Consider the following 27,064-nt stretch of genomic DNA (forward strand, 5'->3'; position numbering starts at 1 on the left):
TCTTGAATTGCACCTCCTATTTTTGCTTGTGTTGTTGCAATCTTTGCGGATATGGAGGTGATGGAACTTTCAGTTAAACCGGACAACTTTTCTGAGTAGGTAAATCTAAGCTAATAACAAATTGAGGGCGTCAACTTCATGAACTCTAGCTACACGTCTTCCTAAAGCTGTTTGATTTGTTGGCCATTGATAGTTATTACTCGCGGTCCTCTCAATGATCTCATAAGCCTCATTATAAGACTTAGAAAAAATTACACCATTCGCGTAAGCATCTACCATCAATCTTGTATGTGCATTTAGACCATTATAGAATGTCTCCAACTAGATACAATGAGGAATCCCATGATGAGGACACTTACGCAGTAACTCCTTGAATCGCTCCCAAGCCTCATACAAAGACTCATCATCCAATTGTTGGAAGGTTGTGATCTCGTTCCTGAACTTATCATTTTTGCTAAGCTAGAAATACTTAACCAAAAATCTCTCTGACAATTCTTTCCATATAGATATGAAACTTGGTGGCAATGAATTGAGCCATGCTCGTGCTCGATCTCGCAATGAGTACGGACACAACTTCAATCTCAGTGTATCTTCAGTCACACAGGCTATCTTGAATGAATCACTCACCTCCATAAACAATCGAAAGTGGAGATGTGGATCTTCTGTGGGCATACCACTGAATTGGCCCACCGTCTAGAGCATTTGAAACATCACTGGTTTCAATTCAAATTGGGTTGCCTCAATGTCTAGCCTTCTAATTCCTGGGTTTAACTCACTAAAAAGTGGCACAGCATATTGTCTAATGCATCGATTCCTATCATTGGCAATAAGGATAGGATTTCATACATGATCGACTTCATTACCTTAGTCTTGATTCTGATTTCCAAAGTCCATCGCGACTTGTCTTTGAGCTGTTCGTTCGCGTCTTCTTTTTCTGAAAGTTTGCTCAATTTCAGGGTCTAAAGGGAGTAAATCAATAATTCGATCTATGCTCATAAACACCTAAAAAAATCACAAAATTAAAAAGAATAAGTTAGTAATGTTAGAAATAAATCAAATTGAAAATAAATAATTTCACGAAAGAAACGACTATGGCAACAGTTGACAATCCCCGACAACAGCATCAAAAACTTGTAACGCATAGGTTTGTGCAAGTGTACACAGTCGTTATCAAGTAATAAGTAAGTATCAAGTTATCATCTCCACAGGGATTGTATTTGTGCTAAGTCACTTAATTTGTAAAATTATATTAACAATTTGGTAAATAAAAACACATTTTTAGTTGAGAAGTGATGATTAAAATATATTAGACTAAATGCAATGATCCCTAATGCAAATTAACCCAAGTATGCAAACTATATGAATGAAATAGATCTTAGCGAAATTAAACACAATTTGAAACAATTATAACATAAATAAACTAGGACAATTACTTTAATTAAACTCAACTTATTATCAACATGATTAATAATATTCGGAAAAATATTTCATGGCAACTAGATCTTTCATGAGTTTGGAAACCATGTTAGGTCCTTTCGGAATCTTTTACTTAGTAAATATGCATTTTACTGATCCTTATTTACTAAGGGTTTCTTAGTATTCCTGTGAGGTAATAGGGACGTGTTAGGTTTGAAACAGTTTAATCACCCAAATCTAAAAACTAAGCAGATAACAGAGCCTGGTTAGGGTTGTTATACAACCTGCAATTTAATCGGGTTAGAATCTAAATTGAGCATGCACATTTCAATTATGCATCCACTAGCCGTCGTCTGGATAGGATCACTCAGCTAATTCAGGTGCATTTCAATCACGTATGAGCAAAAGACAGACTTTATTTTAATTAAAAACATGATCAATTGAGGCACAAACATTATATGCATGAATCTAATAAATATTATTTAATCAAAGCAATCATCCTAGCTTAAATAAAATTAAGCTAACATTGTTGTAAACAAGAACAAAGAACATATAGCAAACATCTTTAAATTAAATTAAAGAAAGAAAGATTAAACCCAATTCAGAGTGGCTGTCACCCAAGACTCTAACTAACGAGGATCCTTCGTTCCTTTGCTTCGCTCCTTTGCTGATGGCTCTCCAATGTGATCGACCAAGGGTTCTTTAAGAGGCTCAAGTGCTAAAATCTTTATGAAAAGATGATGATAAGCGTGGGGAGAAAAGAAGAATGCTAAGAGAATTTAGAGAGGAGAGAATGATGAATGATGAGGGATGAGTAGAAATGTGAGAATGATGTCTTATTTATAGGTAAGGAGAGGGGGATAGTTTACTAAAAATAGGAGTTTTCATCTTTTATAGCATCTCCCATGGGTGTCTGGCCATAAATGGAGAAAGTGGAGCTAATTTTTGCTTGATTTTGGGTCAATTTGAGTGCCACAACAACTCAGGACTGAGACTCGGTCAAGTGCAAATCTTCAAGTAAATCTCTAATTTCTTCAACTCTTCAAGGACCTTGTGCAATTTAACCAAAAAGTGGTTTATGGATAGCCATGTGCAGCTAAATTTTGGGTTGACTTGGTCCCCAATTTGGACAGTTTTGTGATCCAGCAAAGCTATCAGATCTGTCCAAAATAAATCAATAAGTTAGAGGACAAGAATAAAATTTATTCAATTTAATTAATTAATTTAAAACTCAAATTATTAATGAAATATTTAAAATGAATTATTAAATATAATTTTATATTTTATTATTTAATTTAATCATGCATGGCCCACTTTATGTCTTAAAAAAATATAATATATTCAAAAATAAAATAAGCCATTTATTGCATGAAAACTATATAATAAAGCATAAATTAATAATTTCTATGTCCTAATTTCATATTTTCACATATTTTATTAATTTATTAAATAATTACTTAGTTTTAACAATAATTTTAAGTAAAAAGGTGATAAATGACATAGGAAAAAACCTATATATTTTTCCGTTTACAAACCAGTGAAAGAAAATTAGTAGGTCTTAAATTAGTGCATGAAACAGAAGAAAAAGTCTTTATCATTCGTAGTCACTTAAAAGCTACACAGGATCGTCAAAAAACCAATGTTGATCTGAAAAGAAAGGAGATCTCATTTGAAGTTGGTGATAAAGTGTTTTTAAAGATTTCTCCTTGGAAGAAGATTATCAGGTTTGGTTAGAAGGGAAAACTGAGTCTACGATTTGTAGAGCCATATGAAGTCCTAGAGCAAGTTGGACCAATGGTTTATAAATTGACTTTGCCTCCAGAATTGTCAAAGATTCATAATGTGTTTCATGTGTTTATGTTGAAAAGATATAGATCAAATACAGATCATATTGTACAAATTGAAGAGTTAGAGGTAGAACCAAATCTATCTTATGAAGAAGAGCCCATTTGTATTCTGGAAAGATAAGTAAAAGAGCTAAGGAGTAAGAGGATTCCATTAGTGAAAGTATTATGGAGAAATCATAATATAAAGAAGCTACTTGGGAAAGAGAAAGTATAATGATAAAGAAGTATCCTCAGTTGTTCACCGGTACAAATTTTAGGGACAAAATTTTCTAAGTGGGGGAGAATTATAAGAGCCCACCCAACGAAGTCTCTATATCTGGTTACTGTTTGATATGTTTTGGTAAAATAAGGATAGATGAGAGTAAGTAATGTTTTGTTTTGACTAAGTATGAGATTTTGTGTGTATGTGTCATTTGATGAACTATTTGTTTTGGCGTGGTCTATAGCTGGCAGACTCTTCTGTTAAGTATCCACCCAATACAAATATTTTGGTGAACTCAATAAGTTCGTATTTGTTAGATTTGTTTATTACTTAAGTTTGGTAATTTGGCTAGTTAAGTTGAGACTTAGTTAGAATGGAACTAGACTACTGTAGATGATAAAACTTAAATTAAATTAAGATCATTTAATCACGAGAATTAAAAGAGTTAGTGGATTTATCTAATTTTTCCACTAATCCTTGTCTCTAAAATTAAGTATATAAGGTCAAGCGATGGTCTTTCCAAACATTTTTACGATTTCATATTCTTTCTAGATTTTCTTTGAAAAACTCTTCCAAAACTTAAGTTCAGAAAAAAGAAAAAAAAAACCTAATTGGAGTAACGTTCGCAGTGATCAACTAACTAATACGTTAGTGCCAGTTTACTGGTAATTACTGATGAACCCTAGGTTATTCTTTAATTCATTTACGTGTTCTTTCTTCTGCATACTTAAGTGTTAAAATGGTGTGTGAGGAAGGAAACTTCTTGATTTTGTATAAGTGTTATTGATAGAATGATGATCTAATATTTTGAATTACCTTTATTTTAGCTCAAAAAGATAGCGAAGGTCCAAGTGAATAGAGCAAGGGACCTACTTTATAGACTTGTGTTAGAGCTTTTGGTGAGTTCCTTCTTACTTCCATGTGCTTTAACTTTATTATTTTATATTACGTGTAAAGTAAGTGTTCTTCCTTTGTAAAGGATAAAAAGTGTGTGTGTGTGTGTGTGTGTGTGTGTGTGTGTGTGTGTGTAATGAATGGAAGTTGTTGTGTGGATAATGGTTATCTAAAGTCGTTAGTCTAAATGCAATATGTTTATGATATGAAGTAAACACCACTCTTTACGTTCAAGCCACTACCATCTTCTACTGATATGTATGAACTGATATGATTTGATATGTGAATAAGGAGATATGGAGATATGATTGTGTAGCCTCCGGTAAGGCAAATATATTACATACCGAATTGGCAGATCACGATAAAACATGCTGTTCAGAATGAAGATTATATTAGGAGATAAGGGGGAAAGAATGAATGTGAATAAGCCTGAAAGATATGCTTCTAATTCTAAATTCTGAGTATGTGGCTGACATGAAGATGGATTTTTCTTGAGTTATGTTAAGTCAATGTTTAGTATAAGCCCAGGTTATGAGTTGGTGTATTAAGTCTGTCTAAGTTTTGTATACGCCATTGGTCGTACCCTGTGTGATATGTGTATGATCTCTGGAAAAGTTAATATATTATACTAAGTAATGTGCTAAATAATTTTTCTTTGGAACTCACTAAGTTCATATAAACTTACTTTGTTATTCTTTTTCCTTCTCAGAATGTTCTGATTGAAGGAAGTTTGATCAAGGGCTACACCAGAAAGTTGTTTAGATTATGAAATGTTTGTTTTGTGTCCGTATCATACATGCTTTAAAGGGGTGGCGCCTAGGTGTATTTTGAAAATAATGTGTACATAAAACTTCTGTTATTTAAATAACACCTTGTCTTGATGAAACTTTTATAAATTATTAATGTTTGAGTTAAGTCAATGTATTTTATTATTAAAGTTGTCTTATTTAAGTTATACGCCATATGTCTTGGATGATATTACAAATTGATAATGTTTCTTTTACTTTAATAGAATAACAATTAAATAAAAAATATTTTATAACTATAACTTTGTAATAATTATTCAAAGCTTCTGCTAAAGTGATTTTATGTTTGATTGTTTTTAAGTAGTGATATACCATTCTCGAATCCTATTATAGGGTTTACAATAAAACCTTTAATTTATCATTCAGCTAAAGTTTTATATATATTTATACATTTCAATTTAATATGTACACTTTATTACTTTTATCAGTTGTATATATTAATAATGTATTTGATTAAGTTGGTGTCACAAGTTAACCCAGTACCGGCTCAAGATCAGGGGCGAAACTAAAAAAAATAAAAATTTAGGGGCCGAAATTAAATTGTAATTTTTAAGATAGAAAAAATATAATTTTACCATTTTAATAGACTATATCTTTATAATTTTTAAAGGATTAAATCAATTTTTTATATTTTTAGGGGGGCAAAGTGCAATTTTACATTTACTAATTTAAATTTTTAAAAATTTTAAAGGGGCCATATGAAATTTTTTTCATTCTAAGGGGGTCAGGGCTCTTGCCAGCCCCTAGTTTCACCATTCTCAAGATTGATGACAACACCATAATAAACAATTTAATCTAATTTTTTTTCCTTTTAATAACATATATATTTCATGTGTTATTATAATTAATTACAAATCATACATTTCATTATTTATTATATGTGAGTTTTAAACAAACATTTATGTTCTAAATTTATGGTTTCTACACACATACGAGTGAGATAAGATTTCTAGTAATCTATTTATGAACATGATTTCTATATACTAAATTCTGGTACATTTACGATGTGAGTGAAAAAAATTATATAATGAATTTATAAAAACATTAACATAAAAACTAATTAAGATTTTAGTTGAAATAATAAAATTAATTAATGAACAAGAAAAAAATGAAACCATAAAATTAAGATAGCAAATACTACAATGTCTTGAGTTTAAATTTTAATATGCGTAGGTATTTTTTATATTTTATATAAAAAAATAAAAATATTTCTAAAATAATATTTGTTGTTTTATAAAAGTAACGGGTTTTTGTTAAATTTATAAATCAACTGGAATTTGGTTGATAAATATGTCATGATCTAGTACAAACTATTTATATCATTCACATTGTGGGTGTGTAAGAATAGCAGTAGATTAAATGTTTGCAATTTTTAAATTATGTAAATCGAAATTCGTAAATCTATCTAAAAATTTAAAATTATTTATTATTTATAATATTATTTGAGTAATATTATCTATAAATTATCTATCAGATATTTGAATTTATAAAAAAAAACTAATTTGGAAAAAATTTAATTATCTTTAGGAATGCTAAATTTGCAAAAATAAAACTAATTTCATTTTTTGTTTGGATATCCTAATTTGTAAAAGTTTGAATTTGAATTGACCAGAATATTTTAGGTTTAAAAGTGTAAAAACTCCTCAATTTTTTTCAAAAAATGCAATTAAGTCTCTTTCTCTCTCTTTTGCATCAATTAAACACTTGAACTTTCAAAATGCATCAAATAGGCCCTCAAATTTCTTCAAAAAAAGCAATTAAGCTCCTGCTTCTTTTTTTTTCACTCAATTAGGTACTTGAACTTTCAAAATACATCAAGAAGACCCTCAAAATTTTTCAAAAAAGCAATTAAGCCCATGCTCTTATTAAAAATTAGAAAAAAATTATAAAAAATAAAAAAATTAAATTTTAAAAATATAAAAATATAAAAATATAAAATTTTATAAAAATCATAAAAAAACTAGGGGTTGTTAATTTGATTATGATTTTTATAAAAATTTACAATTTTTTATATTTTTATGATTTTTTATAAAAAAATTTCTAATGTTTAATAAATTTTAAATTTTTCATATTTTTATTAAAATTTAATAACTTTTCTAAAATTTATTTTTTTATTTTTTATAATTTTTTCTAATTTTTAATAAAGCCAAGGGCTTAATTACTTTTTTTTGAAAAAGTTTAGGGTCTTTTTGATGCATTTTGAAAGTTCAAATACTCAATTGAGTGTAAAAAAAAATAGGGGCTTAATTATTTTTTTTTAAAAGTTTGAAGTTTTTTTTATGTATTTTAAAAATTTAGGTATCCAAATAAATAAAAAAAAATATAGAAGCTTAATTACTTTTTTTTTTAAGCTTGAAAGTTTTTACACCTTAAGCCAATATTTTATATTCATAATCAAATTTATAAGCTGTGAATTTAAATATCCGAATTTTCATCTGTTATTCAAATTAATAATACAAATTTAAGTAATAAATGTGTAAAATACCAATCCACATCTACTTCGAATCCATAATTTTAAAATCCAAATTCCAAATATTAAATAGGGAATATCTGAATTCGTTGTACAATTTGCCAAGATCTAATAAAAATTACCAAAATTAAATTGGTGGGATTGTCCAAGTTCGGTGTAGGCCGAATCTAGGTGGGCTTGGCCTATAGCACCTATCGTCAGTTACCGCTCTCAGATCTCTCTCTTCGTTTTTCTTTTTAATTTCATTTCAAATTTCCGTTTGTTTCTTCTAGTCTTTGATTATCCGTCATTTCTTTTTCATACTTGATTTGAATCCCTACACTGAGTTCGCATTCTCGTTCATTGTAATTATCCGAACTATAAAAGTAGAGATCATCAGAGACCGGCGATCAATTCTGTGTTTCGATTCTTTATATGCGTTAAGAGTGTGATATGGAGGGTTTACCTACGACCACTAAAGGAGATAAACGATGGAGATCTAAGAATCTGCAAACATCCAAGCCTTCTTTGTTGATGGCTTTTTTCTCTTGCATCGCTTGGCTCTATGTCGCTGGCCGGTTCGTATTCTTTTTCTCTTCGTTTTTATTTTTTGCTTCTCGATATTCAAATCCATTGCGCAAGTTTCGTCGAATTTGTTTTTCATTTTGGTTTGTATTTAGAAAGGGAAAAAGAAGATCGTAGAATCTAAACTCACATTCAATTAAATCAGCTTAACATTTTTTTGTTGATTATTGGTTTTTTAATAAATTTCCCTAGCTAGGAAATTTTGTTAATCTGAATTATTTTTTATTTTACGAAAATTTGATGAACATTAGGTTTTTTTTTCTTTTTCTTCATTTTTCTTTCTCAATTGTTAATTTCTCCGTCTGTTCGTGGAATTTGGTTTTCCATTTCGGACTGTATTTAGGGAAAAGTTAGGATCGTAGACTCTAAATTTATATTCAATTTCACCTTTTTAAAATAAATTTTCATAGCTGAAATTTTGATTAATCTGAATTATTATTATTTTTGTGAAAAATTGATGAAAATTAGGGGGTTTTTTCCCCCATTTTCTTCATTTTTATTTCTCAATTGTTTATTTGGTTTTCCATTTCTGACAGTATTTAGGGGGAAAAATAGGATTGTAGAATTCTAAATTTATATTCAATTAAATCAGCCTAACATTTTTGTTAATAATTGTTTTTAATAAAGTTTCGTAGCTAATAAATTTATTAATCTGAATTATTATTTATTTTTCGAAATTTGATAAAAAAGTTATGTTGTTTTTTCTTTGTCTTCATTTTTGTTTCTCAATTGTTAATTCCAATGCGCTAGTTTGTGGAAGTAGGTTTTTCATTTCGAGTTGTATATAGGGGAAAAGAAAAGATCGTAGAATCTAAATTTATAGTCAATTATATCAGCCTAACATTTTTGTTAATTATTGTTTCATTTCCGTACCTAACAAATTGAATAATCTGAATAAGTTATTTATTATTTATTTTGCACTGATAAAAGATTAGGTTGTTTTTTCTTTGTCATCATTTTTTCTTCTCAATTATTAATTTCAATGCGCCATTTTGTGGAATTTAGTTTTTCATTTTGGATTGTATTTAGGGGAAAAAAAATATAGGATCTTGGAATCGAAATTTATATTCAATTAAATCAGCCTAATATTTTTGTTAATTATTGTTTGTTTCTAATCAATTTCCATAGCGAGCAAATTGATTAATCTGAATTACTTATTTACTATTTATTTTGCAAAATATATTGATGAAAATTAGGTTGTGGCAAGATGCGGAAAACAGAACATTGCTTGCTAATCTTCTTAAGAAGAACATGGAACAGGTTAGGACTCAAAAGCCAAACAAATTGTTCTTGTCATAGCCTATGTCCTTAGTTACTATTTGTTGTAGAATATAATGTGTAGTATTTGATTATTGCTCACTGTAAAGTACGATGCTAAGTAATTAGAATTTGTCTATTTTCCCTATGATGTTTCTCTTTCCTATTTGTAGAGACCAAAGGTTCTTACTGTTGAAGATAAGCTGATGGTCCTAGGATGCAAGTACGCTCTTCAATTCTCATTCTTACCACCCATCTCGCAATTTTTATGGTATAATATGACTGTTTCTGTTTTCTTGCATCGTGCTAAAAAATAAACTTGAACTTTAGGGATCTAGAGAAGAGGATTGTAGAAGCAGAGATGGACTTGACGTTAGCTAAGAGTCAAGGATACCTCAAGAACCAGTTGCGACAAAGTGAGTCTTTTTCAGAAAAAAAGCTTCTTGCAGTTATTGGCGTTTATACTGGATTTGGTAGTTATTTGAAGCGACAAACATCTAGAGGATCTTGGATGCCTAGAGGTTAGCACTTCTACTAGTCTACTACTATGCTGTTTTGTTCTCTGAACATATACATGGCTAAATAAACCACATAACCACATTTTTCTGGTTTTGACAGGTGATGCGTTAAAAAAACTGGAGGAAAGAGGAGTAGTGGTACGATTTGTAATTGGTCGGAGGTATATCATAGTCTTTTACATTTAATTCTCATGTTTTTTATATGAATTATTTCTCTTCCTTGTTCTGTTTCATTCCTCTGCTATTGAAAATGCTGCAATTGTTGGGCACAAATGGGATTAATTACTCTGTAATTTGTAGTGCTAATCGAGGTGATAGCTTGGATCGCCATATTGATGAGGAAAATCATAGGACAAAGGATTTCTTTATTCTTGTAAGTGATAAAATTTGAATATGATTGCAAATTTGATTGCTAAATTTTGCTTTGAAGGCCTAGATATCCTGCATGAATGCTAAATCTTTTGTTTGCATGGAAAACAAAACCATTCTCACAATGTTTCTGTAATTGGATGCAAGACTTTGGCTTTTGTATAATTTTCCTTCTCCATTTCCTTATTGAAACCTGACTGACTTAAATGTTGACTTACCTCATTTGATTAATCAGGAGGGTCATGAGGAGGCTCAAGAGGAGCTCCCTAAGAAAGTAAAATTCTTCTTCAGTACCGCAGTTCAAAATTGGGATGCTGAGTTTTATGTAAAAGTTAATGATAATATTGATATTGATCTAGGTGGGACTTCTGCCCTTTTTAGTTGTATAGAATTTCATAACTTTTTGGCTCTTGGCTTATTTATATTCATCCACTAGAAGTCTAGAACTCTAATACATCATCTACCTTTTTCCCACTTGACAGAGGGATTGATTGGACTTCTCGAACACCGACGTGGACAAGACAGTGCTTATGTTGGATGCATGAAGTCAGGAGAAGTGGTTTCTGAAGAGTATGTATATTTGATATGTAGTTTGTTATTGTCTGTTCCCCGAAATAGATCTCAACATAAACCTATATAGTTCTTTATACATTTCCCAATTCCTTTAATTGCTTATACCATGTTCAATCTTCTCAACCAAAAAAAATAATAATAATACATCCCAATTATAGAAGCTAGAAAATAATAATCATACTCCAGTTTAAATATATTGATAATGCATCAATGAGGACATATAATCATACAATGTACCTATTTTTTTACCTTCCACAACTGTTCCTTTGTTGATTGCAGCATGTCTGGACAGTTTTGTATATATATCTTTGAATGTTTGATTGTGTTTTCTTTTCCTAACTAGATCCGGGAAGATATTCGTTCTTTTAAATGGTACTTTGAACTTGAGTTGTTTACATCCTAAGGTTCTGAGTTCAGCTTTTGAGTACTTAAAATTTGTTTATTCCAGGGGAAAGGATTGGTATGAACCTGATTGGTGGAAATTTGGGGATGAGAAATCGTAAGTTATCTAGCTTCGGGATGATTGCACAACCATATTTGTGCTTTTTGTATTTTTCGTACTATACTCTTTTCCCTTTAGAGTGTCATCTTGCTTCTTAGGGGTTCCTATCCTCTTTAATAGTTTCCGGTTACATGATAACGTGATTGGCGTTCTTCTGTTCAGGTACTTCCAACATGCCTCTGGTTCCCTTTTTATTCTCTCCAAAAATCTTGCTCAGTATATCAATGTAAACAGGTTAGTTGTTTAAAGAATGAGATACACACTACTATGAGCTTCTGAATCTATCAAGAAACTAGGGGGTCTTGACATTAGCGATTAAAATAGTTTGTTGATTTGTTTTTGAAAAGTTTGTGCCATGAACTATTCTGTAATGCGATTAAATTGCTCAAATGTCTTGAGTGAATTTGAATTTTACCTCAGCTTATAATACATGCAGTGCATCTTTGAAGACTTATGCATATGATGATACATCTGTGGGATCTTGGATGATGGGTGTTAAGGCAACTTATATAGACGATAATCGTCTTTGCTGTGGTAGCATCAGACAAGGTGAACTTGCCTCCATAATATATTCTTGTTAAAACTTTTTACAGCTTTTACATATATATCTGATCTTCTCATTTGCTTGGATAAAAAATTGCAATTTCAGAAAAAGATATAGACAAGTTAACACACAAATCACTTCAATCATTGAATAACTGTCTCTTATTTCACCCTCATTCAGATACTGCATATGAGCTCTAGGACTTGGCCGGTAGTTGCTTTACCTGTTTGATCTTTTGCTGGCTATTAGAAGCATGCACTTTAGCATTTTTCTTTTATGAAATATGGTTTATGGATTTATTTAGGGTTAATTGCACCGAACGACCTCTACCTATAGCTCAGATTCTAAATTGGTCTTGAAGTACACTAGTATCACATCAATCAAGTTCTTTTATCAAGGTAGCAATTAGCTTGAGCCTTAAATGTCATCTTAAATTTGATGCAAAGCATATTTAAAACATGTGGATCAAATTGTAATCATGTGCGTACCAATTGCATAGATAGCTTGATATGATGTGTCAAAAAAATGAGCGTTCTATTTTTTGTAGTCGCATCATATCCAAGGTGTTCATGCAATAGGTACACATGTATTTACAATTTGATCTACATGTTTTAAATGTGCTTCATGTCATATTCGAACTGCCATTTAACGCTTAAACTGCTAGTTAAACAATAGTTTAAGAACATTCGGTGCAATTAACTCATTTGTTCATCAAATATTCATTTTAAGATGCAGGGGGAGCTACTAACTTAACAACGCAGCTTTACATTAACAACCTATATCTTCTGCTGTCTAATTTTCAGATAAGGTGTGTTCTTTGGCTTGACAAGAGAACATGGCTAACTTTTTATCAGTTTAAAGGCCAACTATTTTGCGGGTAATCAGAGCTAGTTGAGATAGATGTTCAAGTGTCAAAACTACTCTTTTGCAACATCATGCAGACATCATTTTACCGGATACAGCGGCATTAAGGTACTTTTGAGAGTGTCGAATGGATCATTTTAATAGTAGATATTGATATACGATTTATTTAGGGGGGTTAAACACAGCTTAATACTTTTTTCACAAGCTCCATTATAGTATTTCATTTCTTCAATGTAGTAGCTTCAAGCCTCCAATACTTTTTTCACAAGTGACTGCTGTTGATTCCTTTCTTTGAGTTAATTCTGAATGCAGATTGATTCGGTAATTACCCAATCAGACTCGAGTACTTTTTTAGTTGACCTCAAATAGCTTACAAGCACTAGTGTCACATTTACATCTTTATGTTGAAATGGCAGTTTTGAGATTTTGATGATTTTGGTGTCTTAGGTTCAAGTCTCCATTTATGATTCTTTTTAGGATTAATTTGTTTTTTTTTTTGTATTATAGATTTTATATAAAAATCTAAAACAAAAATATTATCATAAGAATATTTGTTACCTTTTAAATAGAAAGATTTTTGTCATTTTTCAATTAAGTTGATGTTCAATTAATTTGTAATAATGACTCAGTTAAAGTCTTAAATGATTTTATATTATCGGACAGTAAAATATGAGTTGTGGTGGTATACTAAATTAAAACCATTGGTTGCAAATTTTGTGAAAAGTATAGGGACTAGGAGCAAAATTTCACCCTTTGATAAATGAATAATTTTTCTTTAATTTCCTCTAAAAGAAAAATTCATAATTTTCGGCCTATTGCCTAAATTTAACCCCATCAGGTGGGCATGGGCAATTGGGTTATTAATTAATATAGCTCACAAGGATTATGGTTGCAATTAACAAAACTAAAGTTAAAATATTTGTAGAAATTCAAAAGAAATAAATAACAAGAATATCTGCGACTGTTTGAAAGAACTATTATAGGTTTGAAAACCCATGCATTTTTTCATTTATCATGATTCTGTTTAAGGGCACTGTAAGATGAAACCAAAACATAAATTAAAAAGAGATCAATTCTTGAATTCGAAAATCCATTTTGATTACTTGATTTAAACATGCAATAATTAAGCTAACCAAATATAATTTTTCAGTTAATTCAACCAATATTTTAAACTCCAAAAATCTAAAATAAAAAATTTAAATCCGAATTAAAGGAGTGACTCTAAAATGCAAGTGAAAGAAGAAACAGAGAAGTAGGGGTTTATTAGTTTATGGCCTGCTAGCTTCTTGATTCTATCAAACAGGGTTCTCGGAGATGATATTAAATAAGAGACCACTGTTTTCGACGATAACTAGACTAACTTATCATGATAAGTACTTTACCTATGATATGCTCTTTGGTGTTCGCACGTGCTGGAAGTGGGTCCTTTGATTAAAACAAAAAGACCACCCGACAGCTGTCTCTACTATGTTTAAAACATGACAACAGTTGAGGTTTAGGCAATGTTATATTCACACCAAACCAATTTTCTATTCAGCTTGAGTTTCAATTTTTAAACTTTGAGCTATAACCCTATTTTATTGGTTAAAACAATTTTTATAATTTTTTATAATAAAATTTAAATAAAAAATTATTATTTCTAGAACAATGAAATAAGTTATTTGTGGAGTTCTGGGTTTGAAAATTTAAAAATAAAAATATCAACTTAACTCCATTCAATGAATGAATATTTTACGTGTAAAGTTTAATTACCGTAAAAAAATAAGTGAGAACAATAAACAAATAAGAGTAACAAAATAAATTAAGTGGGTATTTGGCCTTTAAAATGTAAGACAATCTTTGATAATATAAACATCGACTCAAGGTAATATTCGAAATCTAAAAAGGAGAGTGCAATTATGTAATATTACGTTACCGTTGGAAATCAGTTCCATGAATCAAACATACCCTAAAATTATTTTTGGATTTAATATAGATCTAGGTGTCAGTTATAGATTTAATATCAATACAGGTATTTGTGATAACACCGACTATTTAACGAGGTTTAGGTTAAATGTATTATTAAATTTATAATTTAAAACTAAATATATTATAATAAAGAGCGAAATTAAGGGAAAAAATTAAAAATAAACCTTTTAAAATAATTGAAAATGATAGAAATTCAAATTTAAATACACTTTATTTTAAAATAATAACATAAAGAATGAATGGTGTATTTGGTTAAAAGGAACTAAGATTCACAATTGTAATCTTACATCTTGAAATTATATTATTATGTTTGGATAAATAAGATTACGCTGAACCAATAATATGTTATTATTAATAGAGCTAAAATTTGGTAATATAGGGGTAATGCCAAAATCATTCATTCTTTATGTAATCTTTACATTATATTGATATTATGAGATTATTGACAATTTTATTTTATTTTATTTTTAATGATTTTATTCTAAAACGCAATCACAATAAAAATTATAAAATTGAAATTTATAGTTCTTTGATATATTCTTCAAGAAGCATTTCTATTATTATTATTATTATTACATTCCACTTTTATAATAATTTGATCATTTTAGTCCAATTTACTCTTAAATAATTACAAATAAAACGTTTTAGCTAGAATCATATTTTTCTTATTTCTTTCCTATCACTTTGATCAAAAGAGATGCCTTAATTTCAATTTATTTATTTGAGAAAGAAGTTATGAAAATAAGTTACTAGATAAATAAACTCATTTATTATTAAATAAAATACTATAAGCTTGGACATTTGTGAAGTTGATTTTACCAAGGAAATTTAATAAAATGTGTTTTGAGTAATATTATATTATGTCAACTAAATAGTAAAATATTACATTCTAACTCAATGAAATAAACAGAAAAATGTAGCATATCCAATAATCTTACATTCCAATATTACTAGGTATGATGATTTATTAGGTCTCCAATTTTACAAAAAAAAATTTATTTTAGTCATTTATTTAATTTTCTCTCTCTTTTAGCTTTATATTAATATTGTTTGTCAAATCATCCCAAAACAGATAGAAAAATTAACATCTACTAACTTTGCTAACATGGCAAACACATGAATTGTCATGTGGATGCCATATCACCAATTAATGACCATTTAAAATTTAAAAATATATATATGTTTTAAATTTTAAAAAATTAATTAAGTATTGATGTCAGTAAAATTAATAGGCGTTAAATTTTCCATCAATTTTGGAGTGATTTGATAAATAATACAAGTTTAAGGGCTAAAAGAGGTAAAAAAATTAAATAAAAAGTTAAAATAATTTATTTTTATAAAGCTAGAGAGCCAATATACCATAATAATATTATCAAAAGTAATTTTATATTTCAGGAACAAAAAAGTATCATAAAAAAGTTGAGGGATAAAGAAACCTTTTTTTTATTATTATTAAAGTCCACAAAAGGGTAATTCATTTGACTAAGAAATATCATTCAATACAAGCGAATGTATGGAGAGCAGATAATTAAACCCAAATAAGAGCTATGCTCACCATCCAAACCAAAATGGCTAAGAAAATGTGCCACCTTATTGCTTAAACAGGCTGCAAAACTAAGGCTTTGCTTGGTACAATGGAAAAACTAAAAGGATGAAAAATATAATTTTTCTTTCCATTCTTGTGATTGATGGGAGAGATAGAAAAATGGAAAGAAACTTAGTAGAATTGAAAAATGAAATGATTTTTAAAAAAAACACATAATTTTGAACTAACATACATATGACTCTCATTTTCTCTCCCGTTATCATTTCAATTGAGAAAAATTATTTTTTATGCATTAGGACGGAAAATAGTCATCCCTCTTATTTTCTTTCCTCTCACTTTTCTTTTCAATAAAACACACTCAAAATTTATTTTTTTCCCCACTTTTTCACCCTTTTCTGCCATCCATCTACTTTTCCACTTAACCAAACATAGCTTAAAGGATAAAGCATAAAGCAAACCAACCAAAGCTCTAGCCTTATTTAACAAATAACTCAAACTAGAAAAAATCTACTTGATCATACTTAAAGCTTATTTATCACAAGTGCACAATCACTTTCAAGTATAATGTTGCAGAAGTCTAATAACAATAAAGAAACATTTAATCCTTGAATTTGATAATTTTTCCCATCATGATCATTTATCTTTTCTTTGTCCACATTATTCATGAAATTTGGCAGCTTTTTCCAATCTTCTCCTTAAACTTGTATTCCATTGAAGTGTAATAACATGGCATTGAAATTGTCATATCATCACCTAAATTTTTTTTTTGTGTGGATCTTTTAGATTTTTTATTAATTTTTTTTAAATATCAAGTGATGAAATGGTACTTTAAGAAAGTGCCACGTCATCAAACTTTAATGAAATCCAAGTTTATGAACCAATTTAGAAAGGTTTACCAACTCACAAAACTAATGTGGAGCCAAAGAACAATTTAAGGACCAAATGAAAAATATTACCAAATTTGAAGACTAAATGTTAGTTTATCCAAAGTTTTGATGAAATTTAAGGCAGGTAGGCCCCTGCCTCCTGGCAACCCGCATTCTCAATTGAGTACACCTGGTCAGTGTGTGTAAATGCCGTAACTTTATCAATCAGAAAAGCAGCGGTGGAGCCCACCTGTGGGACCCGCCACTAGTAACGACTTTTATAAGGCAACTGACTTATCATATTCCATTTTTACCTGAAAAGAAATTAAATTTCGCAATCTAGTCCCTGCCTGTTTTTTCTTCTTTAAATTTTAACTTTTTTATTTTTGAGTATTTCACTATTTCTCTCTATTTATATTCCATTTCAAAAATCGAAGTCTAGAGCTTCAAACACTGATTTTCGCCTGAAAATTTTCTTTTCATTTTCCACTCAGGTATGTATGATTCTTTGAAAACAGAAAAGCTTTTCCTTTTTCCTTATTTATTTCCACTTTTTTTTCATTTTTAAATTTTTTCCATCGATTTTAAGTTCAAAAGTAAAGGCTCTAATTGGTCAAGAATCAAGATTAGGTTTCCGTTTAAATTCCACGTTATTATCGATCTAATCTCGACCCTTTGGGTGATTTTGAATTAGATCAGTTCTTTCTTTGTTTTTTTTTTTTGGTTGTCTGCTTTGTATCTGTTTGTTTTGATCCTTGAATCGAATCTTTATGTTCTGTTTGGTTATTGAGAAAATGGACGAATCCTGGACGTAGAAAACTAAAATCATTTCAGCTTTGACGGTAACTTTTCGCTTTCTCTTTTTTCAGTCGGAGCTGCGTTGTTATCTTTGTTCGCTGTTTTGTTGATGATCAGTCTTGATTCTTGATATCTTTTAATTATAATCAGTTCAAATGGTTTTTAAAAGCATTACTTTGTGAAAGCTAAACACGCTAGAATTCACTCGAATTTTGAATTCTTTAAGTTAAACTGCACTAGACTCTGTTTTAACGATAATATCAAAAGGTATTTACAATAATTATCGAATAGGATACATATGCAAGGATACTCTAAAGATTACTATTTGTTGATTGGAATCTATTGACTCTCCTACTAAGGAATCTAAGACATTTTATCCAATTTGATACTTGTTTGCATAGAATTTGGAGTGCAGGTATGATCAATTTGTGTTTTCTTTTCTTTTCTTTCTTGGGTTGCCAAACTTACTCATGTTAATATTTGGTGAAGTTTCAGAGAGGAGGAATGGCTTCTGAGAAGAGGTCTGCTCTCAATAAAGAACTTCTTTTCTTAATCTTACAGTTTTGCAACGATGAAGGATATAAACGAACAGCTCATATGTAAGTTTCAGTTCAATCATGTTCTAGAATGGATGTTTTACTTCTATGTCTTCTGTTTTGATGCTTTGAACTGATTTGATTTGTAGATTTGAGCGTGAGAGTGGATGTTACTTTGACATGGAGTTTTTTGAAGACTTGGTGCTGAACGGAAAGTGGAATAAGGTCGAGAAATATCTTTCTGGTTTCACAAGTATCAATGACAACAAGTACTCGACCAAGATTTATTTTGAAATCAGAAAGCTGAATTTCCTTGAGGCATTGGACAAGTGAGCGATATTGGTTCTTCTATAAGCATTTAGATAAGCATCTTCATGCAATTTTGTGACTCAAGCATTTATTTTACTTGAAATTGGTTGATTGTTGCATCAGAAATGATCGTGCAAAGGCTTTGGATATCCTGATGAAGGACTTGAAAGTTTTTGCTCAGGACAATGAAGAGTTATATAGAGAAATGACTCAGCTTTTAACATTAGATAATTTCATGTACATGTTTCACACAGACGGTGAACTTCGGATTTTTGCAACATTAGCATGATGGTCTGAGAGTTAAAAGATCCCTCTGGGTTTTACAGGGAACATGAGTTGCTCTCTATGTATGAAGATGCTGAGTCTTCAAGGAAAATTTTGATGGATGAACTCAAGAAACTTATTGAAGTGAATCCAATTTTCCATGGAAAACTGAAATTTCCTGTCATCAAAAGCCAAAGGTTGAGACGTCTCATTAATCAAGGGTAGCAGCCTTTCTCTCAGTTTGTTGGTTTCCCTTCTTCTTTATGTTACGTTAGCCTTTTCTGAAAAGATTTTATTCATCTGTTCAATAAAAATTGAAATTACTTTTTAAATCTGCCTGTTGCAGCTTCAGCATCTACTGAAATTTTCTTTATTTCTAGACTTAAAGAACTAACTTTTTATTGTGATCTAACAGCCTAAACTGGCAGCACATTCAATGTAAATATCCTCAGCCTAATCCTGATATAGAAACTCTCTTTGAGGATCATGTTTGCCAATGGCCACAGGATCATTTGTTCATGCAGTCTACTGACAATCCACAGGTAAGGGAAGGGGAAAATTTTGTTTTGGTTTCCTTCTCCCAACAATTATAAGGACAGCAATTATCTATACAATGATGCTTATGGAATGCTTTTAAATTTTAATGTTTAGCTAGATGCATCACTACCTGTTTTCCCGTCCAGCTGGTTTTGTGGCCCTTCTACTGTAACTCAAGCAGTTTCTAGAGAAGATATCTGTGTCAGTGGTCCAATTACATCAGGTAGTGGCTATAATAATCATATTGGTGATTTTCAGGTCTCAGAATTGAGGTGATTTAATGTATTCATTCTGTACATTTAACAATGTTTTTCTTACCTTTATTGCCACCTATTTAGTAGCTACAACTTCAGATAATATAGGGGATTCCAATACCATGTCTCAGAATAGCCTACTGGGAGCTGAATATGAGGTAAGGAGGGCCAAGTTTACTGCAGCTTTATTTTTCACTGCTAACTCTAAAATTATTCATTTGCCTTGATGCTTAGGTCGCATCTACTGTTCTTCATCCTGGTCGAAATCACAGCCCTGAATCCAGTGTTTCTGATGACTTGCCAATTATCTCCATGAACAATGGTATGCTTCAAAATTTTGAACCAGTCAGCAATACCGACTTGCCCAAGACTGTTGCACAGATATTGAATGAGTCATCTTCTCCAATGAGCATGGATTTTCATCCTGTACGGCAGACATTTCTTCTAGGTCAGTTGCCCAGCATGTCCTCCCCATAAGCTCTTGTCATCGTTATAGGGATTATTTGATTGAATAGTCTATCTTGAATGATGTTCACCTATTAGTTTTGGTTCTTTCAGTTGGAACCGACATTGGGGACATTGGGTTGTGGGATGTTAATTTAGGGGTAAAATTGCTTTCAAGAAATTTTACGGTTTGGAATATTGGAGCATGCTCCACAATGTTCAAGGTTTGTCTCTTTGAATTTGATTTACATATCGTTGCAAGAAATGTTTTGTTACTTGCAATTATATTAAACCTGAACATATTTGAATACATGCAGACAGCCATGATGAAAGATCCTTGTATGTCTGTTAATCGTATTGCTTGGAGTCCAAATGGTTCTTTCTTTGGTAAGTTTATAATGTATTATTGGAAAACTTCATTTAGAAATAATATCTAATGAATCAGATGTTGTTTTAATAATACAACGAACTTTTTCTCTTCTTGAAAATAGGGATTGCTTATTCAAAACATATTGTGCAATTATATTCGTACCATGGTGTCACCGATGTTCAGCAGAAGTTGGAGGTAGCTTCATGTTTTTTATCTGATTCTACAATTATTGATTTCAATGGCCTGGATTTGATATTAACTTCTTATTTTCTTTTCTTTTTTAAATTTTAGATTGATGCTCATGTTGGTGGTGTTAATGATTTAGCATTTGCTACACCTAGCAAGCAACAGTTGGTCATAACTGGTGGTGATGACAAGCTAATTAAGGTGGTTTTTTAATCTTTCTCTCGGATAAAATTTTTCATCATAGAGGAACTGATCCATCAACTAGCTGATTTCCTTTTCTTTTTTTCTTTTTTTTTTTTAAGGTATGGGATGTGATTACTGGAGTACAAATGCATAATTTAGAAGGCCATGAAGCTCCTGTTTATTCTCTCTGCCCTCATTGCAAGGATGGTATTCATGTAAGAGTTACTCTTGATTTACTATACTAATAATGCGTGGCATTTTAGATCTGTTGGTGATCATATAACATATTTGATACTTTTTCTTCCAGTTTATCTTTTCAACATCAGTGGATGGAAAGATAAAAGCATGGCTATATGACAACATGGGTGCCAGAGTTCATATTGATGCTCCAGGTCTAGCATGCACAACAATAGCATATAGTGCTGATAATAAAAGGTTTGATTTGTTTTCCATGAATCTTCATTCAATGATATAGAATGTTATCTTTTCAAATGATAGATGTACTAATTTTTGGTGTTTTAAATGGATATTTTCACAGGCTGTTTTCATGTGGGACGAATAAAAATGGAGAATCATTCCTTGTTGAATGGAATGAAAGTGAAGGTGATGCAAAAAGAACCTACCAAGGACTTTGTGAAAATTCTTCAGCTGTTGTGCAGTTTAGTCCAATTAAGGAGAAGTTCCTGGCGGCAGCTGATGACCATGTTATTAAAATATGGGATATGGATAAGGTTGAGCAATTGACAATTATTGATGCAGGAGACTTACCAGTAAGTTCTTTAGTCTTTCAGTCTTACTTCTTTAGAAGTGTTATGCAGAGAAAGTTACTAAAATTTCAGGTTGAAATTACATTTATGTTGAAATTCAAGTAAAGGTTTCACTGTAGTACATATAAAGGATAGTCTAAGATATCTACTTCTTTTCTAATTTGAAGGCAAACCCACATATACGATTCAACAAGGATGGGACCTTGCTGGCTGCTATTGCAAGCAAAAACAAAATCAAGATCTTGGCAACAGCCTATGGCCTTCAGTTGCTGAATGCATCAGTAACTGGTTTTGTTAATTCCTCTTCAGATGTCTCTGATGGTCCAAGAAAGGTCTGCATTTTAGTTGTTATCCTACTGCTGCTGGTAGAAATTCACATTTCCTGATTCTTTTTATTTGGTTCAGCATGTAATAAATCCAAGTTTAAGTGTTGCTAATTACGGAGAAGCTGATGCCCATGAACCAACCGTGAGTAATCATGAACTGAATTTTTCATTTGTTTTTTTGGTGGGATAAATATCAAAGCTACCCATGAACTTTGGTCTATATGTGGTACATGAATTTTGATTTTGTGCAATTGCATGAAATTTCAATTTAATTCAATTTTCACAAAACACTAACACTGTTTGGTTGTTATCCTACTGCTGCTGGTAGAAATTCACATTTCCTGATTCTTTTTGTTTGGTTTAGCATGTAATAAATCCAAGTGTTGCTAATTCCGGAGAAGCTGATGCCCATGTCCCAACCGTGAGTAATCATGAACTGAATTTTTTCTTTTTGTGGGATAAATATCAAAGCTACCTATGAACTTTGGTCTATATGTGGTACATGAATTTTGATTTTGTTCAATTACATATATGAAATTTCAATTTAATTCAATTTTCACATAGCACTAACACTGTTTTCGATGTAACACCATTTTGCATTTACATATTGCATATATAGATAGTTATGTTTATCCAACATAAAAATAAATGAATCTGTTTATCTTTGCAAATGTTTATGATTGAATCAATATCAAAGTTTCATATATATAATTGAATTAAAATCAAATTTTCATGTGTATAATAATATCACATCAAAGTTCATATATTACAATGTACATTGGATCAAAGTCCATGTGTAAAATTTGAGATGCCCAGTTTTTTTTCTAGGATTCATACTGTATCACATTGTGCAAATTGTCCATTTTTGTTAGAGAACATGTCTTATGCTAACTTATCAGCCTCCCTGCAGAACTGCAATGAGGAAAGGATAAAGGATGCGAAGCAAAAAATTGTTGATAACGCCAATAACAAATCAGGTGTTTGTAAGATCATCCAAATCAGCATGCCTTCTCAGTGCAAGTCCTTGCAACTCAATGGTTGTGGGGAAGCAGACAAGGTAAATATCCTCAGTAAGAAATTTCATGGTATGAGAAGGACTTTACAAGTTCAAATTTATTTGCAGATATTTTCATTCTATGCTTTCATCCGGGTTATATCCTCTTTCTAAATATTTGCTTCGAGAGAGCGAAACCTCTAAAGCTTAGTTAACCTGGTTACATACTGCAAGGTAATTTTATCATCATCTCTTTCTCTGACCACTGCAGATATCAAAGCTGATATACACCAATGCAGGTAATGCCATTTTGGCATTAGCTTCAAATGCCACACATTTGCTATGGAAATGGCCTCAAAATGACCTTAATTTGAGTGGAAAGGTAACAAAGAACCAATTAATATTCAAAACTTCCGGGCTTCAATTTATAATTCTTCAATAGTTGGATGTTTAGAAGTAATTTTGTTGAAACATTCAATGTAGGCTACAACCGATGTTCCCCCTCAACTGTGGCAACCAAGAAGCTGCTCGCGAATGATGACCAATGACCTTACAGACAGCACGCCTGAAGAAGCCGTGCCTTGTTTTGCTTTGTCAAAGAATGATTCATATCTGTTGTCAGCATCAGGAGGGATAATTTCCCTATTCAACATGCTGACATTTAAGGTTACTTTCCAATTTCTTCTATGCAACCGTTTGTTTTAGTTTGTACGAAATCCATGCGAATCACGGTCCACTAACTTTCTAGTTTCTACTGATTAAAAAGAAATAACAGTCAGCTAGATAATCTCGATCTTTTCTTGAGCAGAGGATGATGTCTTTCATGTCACCATCACCTGCGGCAACAAGCCTAGCTTTCCACCCTCAGGATAACAACATAGTTGCTATTGGAATGGATGACTCCACTATATTGATATATCATGTCCGTTTCACAGAGGCATGTTTCTCCCCCTTTAAAGAGAAATATATAGTTGCCTGCAAGATAATGTTTTGAAGAGACGTCCTGAGACAAGGTGGTTGTTTTTTATTCACTCAGGTTAAAAGCAAGCTCAAGGGTCATTCTGGAAGAGTCACCGGGCTTGCTTTCTCTACTGCCATGGATTTGCTTGTTTCTTCTGGAGAAGATGCTCAGGTTGGTTTTTCTTTATACCTTAAATCAGACCTAGCAAGTCAGGTTAGTCGTAGATCAGGTCAATTATGATTTTAAAACTTTCAGGTCATTTTGGGTTCACGTCATCTGGATTTCTCAGTCGGTTTCTTCAAATTGGGTCATTTTAGTTGGTTGGGCGGGTTCAGGTTATTGATCAAGTTGGGTATTTGGGTCAGAATTGATTGGTCTAACTTAGATATAAACCATCTCACTATCATAACCCTGCTCAATTGAGAAATCATTGGCAAATTGTAGTCTGATTTTTCAAGGTGACAGAAACTCATAAATTATGTTTTGTACTTTGTCCCCCCCCCCCCCGGGCCCCCCATAACTCCAGATTTTCACATGGAATCTTGGTGGATGGGGGAAATGTAAAAGCAAACAATTGCAGTTCCCCGATGAGAGAATCCCGATAAGCGGTTCAAATACCATGGTTCAGTTTCATCAGGATCAAGTACACTTCCTCGTTGTGCATGAGACTCAACTTTCAATTTATGAAGCCAAAGAATTAGGATGTGTACAGCAGGTATGCCTCTCTCCCTCTCATGGATATGCAAAGGTGCTGTGTTGAATGAAGAAGTGGAAGGACGAAAAGATAAGAGTGGAAATGCGGAAAGAAAATAGCATTTAGCATGGTTAGTAGGCTAGAAAAGTGAGGGAACAAAAATACGAAAAATGTTTCGTATTTCATAGTAATGCATAAAAAAAATTAAACTTTCTAAATTGGGATGATAAGAGAAAATAAACTGAGAAAAATATAAGTGTGTTTATCACTAATTAATCAACGGAAAGAAGATTACTTTTTTGTTCTTTTCATATTTTCTACCAAAACACACTAACGGAAAAAATATATATATATTTTTATCTTTTTACTTTTTTTTCCAATTTTTTGTCTAGTGTAGTTAGGAAAGTTTAAGGGTTTGTTTGGTAGAATAGAAAAATTGAAGGGTGGAAGAAGAGTGTAAAAGGGGAAAAAAAAAATCAATTTTGATTGTGGTTAGTGAAAAAGAAAAATGAGGGTAAAGAAAATAAGAAATATAATCTTTTTTTATTTTCGTAATAAAGAATAAGCCATTTCAATTTGAAATGATAAGAGGATCAAGCTATTAGTTCATCCGAGAACCGACTGGTTGTCATATAATTGGAATGCACAAAACGAAGCTGAAAAAACCGGGTATAAAACCAGATGAACCGGCTTCAATATTTTTTGAGTTTTTAACTTTTTCTTTTGTTAATTTAGCCCATATTAATTATTTCTTCTAAGTGTGTGCTTATTTTTTAAAATTTTTCTGTTTTCGTTTAATTTTAATAAAATTTCTGTTTTTTATGTGACAATTGTTGAACCAAAAATTTAGCCGGTTAAATTAATAATTTGATCGGTTCAATCATCGATAATATTGGTTTAATCATTTAAGTAGAATATTTAATCTACTCTTGTATTCACAGTGGATTCCTGAAGATTCTACAAGAATATTGCAAGCAACATTGTCATGCGATAGCCAGATGGTATTTGCGTGCTTTATAGGGGGAATAGTGTCAATATTCGGTGCTTCAGATCTCCAGCTAAAATGCCAGATCCTTCCCATTTCCTATCTTCCTTACACTCCAAGGTATGTCCACATGGTTCATCTGCAATTGCATGCATAGCCTTCCCCTTTCTGAATTCCATTTTAACCGTTTATTTGATAATTTTAAACATGATATGATTATAAGACACAAATAAGACAAGATAAAAATAATCAATACTTTTTTATACAAAACTTACATACAACTTTTTTTGTAGTATAGCACAAAATTGACTAATGTTCAAAATTAAAGGTTTTTTTTTTGAAAGCATCTCTAGGGGTTAGATTATTTACATAAGGGTCAAAAATTTTAAAATGATCAAATAAGGATTAAATCTTTTAAAATGTGATCAAGTAAGGGCCAAAACTTTTTAAATGGTTAAGTAAGAGCCAATTTTTTTTTCGAATTTGCTCAAATTAGGGCTTTCCAAATGTTGCTTGAAATCATGTTGTTTACTTCTATTTCTTTTCTAAGTAATATCTTGCTTGGTTTTCATATGTTATATTTCAAACAATTTTGTAATACAAAAAAGCCCCTGATTTGAACAATGTTGAAAAGTTCAACTCCTAAAAGGTTTGGTTTCAATTTGCGGATGTGGAACAAAATATGAAGATACAAATGTTAGAACTTGAAATATCATGTAAGCTATTAAGTTTATAGTAGGTTTTCTGAATATAATGAATGGTGGGTGCAGAGGAAATGTGCACCCCAATGCTGTAGCTGCAAATCCACATAAACCAACACAATTTGCAGTGGGACTGACAGATGGTGCAGTAATCGTTTTTGAGCCTCAAAAACCTGGTAATTCATGGTACCTTGCTGAATATGAGCCTGCAACTGCAAGCAGCTGCTTGCTCCAAGATGATTAAAAATATGTGAACTAATATTTTTAACTGCGCGTATACATAGAGAAAGACACACACACAAATATGCTTTAGATTTCAGAATCTTCATACATATCCTTTTATCTCATGTATATTTGTTTGTCTTAGATTCGACAATCTTTATATTTCATATCTGTATTAGTTATTTTTTTTCCTTTAAATTAACTCAATCACCTTCTGCATCAGATTGTTGGTTTTAAATTAATTAATCAAATTTTAAGTTCAAATCATTTCAAAATCGAATAAGTTATTTCTAGTGTAAGTTATTTTAATTTCAAATCATTCAAATT

General features: G+C 31.1%; 2 protein-coding genes and 1 non-coding gene across 7 annotated transcripts; all 3 read left to right on the forward strand.

Moving 5' to 3' along the window:
- The first annotated feature begins 337 nt into the window (after window positions 1-337).
- On the forward strand, window positions 338-444 carry LOC121231555 (small nucleolar RNA R71). Its single transcript, XR_005929613.1, has one exon. It is a non-coding gene; the product is annotated as a small nucleolar RNA R71 (small nucleolar RNA).
- A 7,235-nt stretch (window positions 445-7,679) lies between these two features.
- On the forward strand, window positions 7,680-13,159 carry LOC121230630 (hydroxyproline O-galactosyltransferase HPGT3). Its single transcript, XM_041115669.1, has 12 exons — window positions 7,680-8,192; window positions 9,396-9,459; window positions 9,630-9,679; window positions 9,787-9,977; window positions 10,075-10,135; window positions 10,275-10,347; window positions 10,579-10,702; window positions 10,826-10,913; window positions 11,365-11,415; window positions 11,581-11,652; window positions 11,855-11,967; window positions 12,766-13,159. Exons 1-12 carry the CDS (start codon window positions 8,068-8,070, stop codon window positions 12,786-12,788), a joined length of 1,035 nt encoding a protein of 344 aa, XP_040971603.1. The 5' UTR covers window positions 7,680-8,067; the 3' UTR covers window positions 12,789-13,159.
- A 4,393-nt stretch (window positions 13,160-17,552) lies between these two features.
- On the forward strand, window positions 17,553-26,919 carry LOC121203058 (topless-related protein 1). Of its 5 annotated transcripts, none has more exons than XM_041115671.1 (27): window positions 17,553-17,700; window positions 18,494-18,603; window positions 18,690-18,869; window positions 18,973-19,086; window positions 19,176-19,334; window positions 19,529-19,655; window positions 19,765-19,873; window positions 19,989-20,062; window positions 20,139-20,352; window positions 20,463-20,572; window positions 20,666-20,735; window positions 20,840-20,913; window positions 21,010-21,105; window positions 21,207-21,302; window positions 21,395-21,522; window positions 21,626-21,857; window positions 22,022-22,186; window positions 22,260-22,322; window positions 22,545-22,601; window positions 23,091-23,237; window positions 23,446-23,556; window positions 23,658-23,840; window positions 23,983-24,111; window positions 24,211-24,306; window positions 24,662-24,850; window positions 25,771-25,934; window positions 26,585-26,919. In XM_041115671.1, exons 2-27 carry the CDS (start codon window positions 18,509-18,511, stop codon window positions 26,757-26,759), a joined length of 3,357 nt encoding a protein of 1,118 aa, XP_040971605.1. In that variant the 5' UTR covers window positions 17,553-17,700; window positions 18,494-18,508; the 3' UTR covers window positions 26,760-26,919. The 5 variants fall into 5 exon arrangements, with proteins under 5 accessions (XP_040971605.1, XP_040971608.1, XP_040971604.1 ...); XM_041115670.1 differs by having other exon boundaries at window positions 17,564-17,700; window positions 18,500-18,603; XM_041115672.1 differs by lacking the exon at window positions 17,553-17,700 and adding an exon at window positions 17,801-18,048 and having other exon boundaries at window positions 18,500-18,603.
- Window positions 26,920-27,064: the final 145 nt, after the last annotated feature.

Source organism: Gossypium hirsutum, chromosome A06, assembly GCF_007990345.1.
Source record: "Gossypium hirsutum isolate 1008001.06 chromosome A06, Gossypium_hirsutum_v2.1, whole genome shotgun sequence".
NCBI classification, from domain to species: Eukaryota; Viridiplantae; Streptophyta; class Magnoliopsida; order Malvales; family Malvaceae; genus Gossypium; species Gossypium hirsutum.